The sequence below is a fragment of the Nestor notabilis genome, unplaced genomic scaffold (assembly GCF_000696875.1).
Source record: "Nestor notabilis isolate BGI_N333 unplaced genomic scaffold, ASM69687v1 scaffold24143, whole genome shotgun sequence".
In the NCBI taxonomy this organism is placed as follows: Eukaryota; Metazoa; Chordata; class Aves; order Psittaciformes; family Psittacidae; genus Nestor; species Nestor notabilis.
In genome coordinates this window covers 1-311 of record NW_009922696.1, presented here as the reverse complement: position 1 = coordinate 311, position 311 = coordinate 1, and the positions used below count along the sequence as shown (strand labels likewise).

The 311-nt window shown below is 69.1% G+C and overlaps 1 protein-coding gene across 1 annotated transcript in view; it reads right to left on the bottom strand.

Moving 5' to 3' along the window:
* PAN2 (PAN2 poly(A) specific ribonuclease subunit) overlaps positions 1-273 on the bottom strand; it is a gene marked incomplete at its 3' end in the record, with an annotated part of 8614 nt that extends 8341 nt beyond the window's left edge. The window contains exon 1 of the mRNA XM_010011762.1: positions 7-273. Within this exon, the coding sequence (XP_010010064.1) occupies positions 7-273 (267 nt within the window). The remainder of the gene's footprint in view (positions 1-6) is intronic.
* Positions 274-311: the final 38 nt, after the last annotated feature.

The following is a 311-nucleotide window of genomic DNA, read 5'->3' as shown; positions in this document are numbered from 1 at the left end:
CCCCGCCCCCAGCACCTCCTCGTGGAGGTCGAAGTGGGAGACGGAGACGGGCCCCCCCACTTCGGAGACGGCGGTGTGCAGCTCGCTGTACACGCCCTCCATGAGGTGCACCGACTCCGGCACCGGGATCCCCTCCAGCGGGACGCCCTCGGGGTCCAGCTCCACGTTGGGCAGCAGGTTGGGGTTGAGGTGCGGGTCCAGGACGGGGTCCAGCGCCGGGTGCAGCGGGGCCGCATAGTCAGCGAGCGACGGGTTGAGCCCTTCGAAGTTCATGCTGAAAACCTTCGGAGCAGACAAGGAACCGGGGCTGG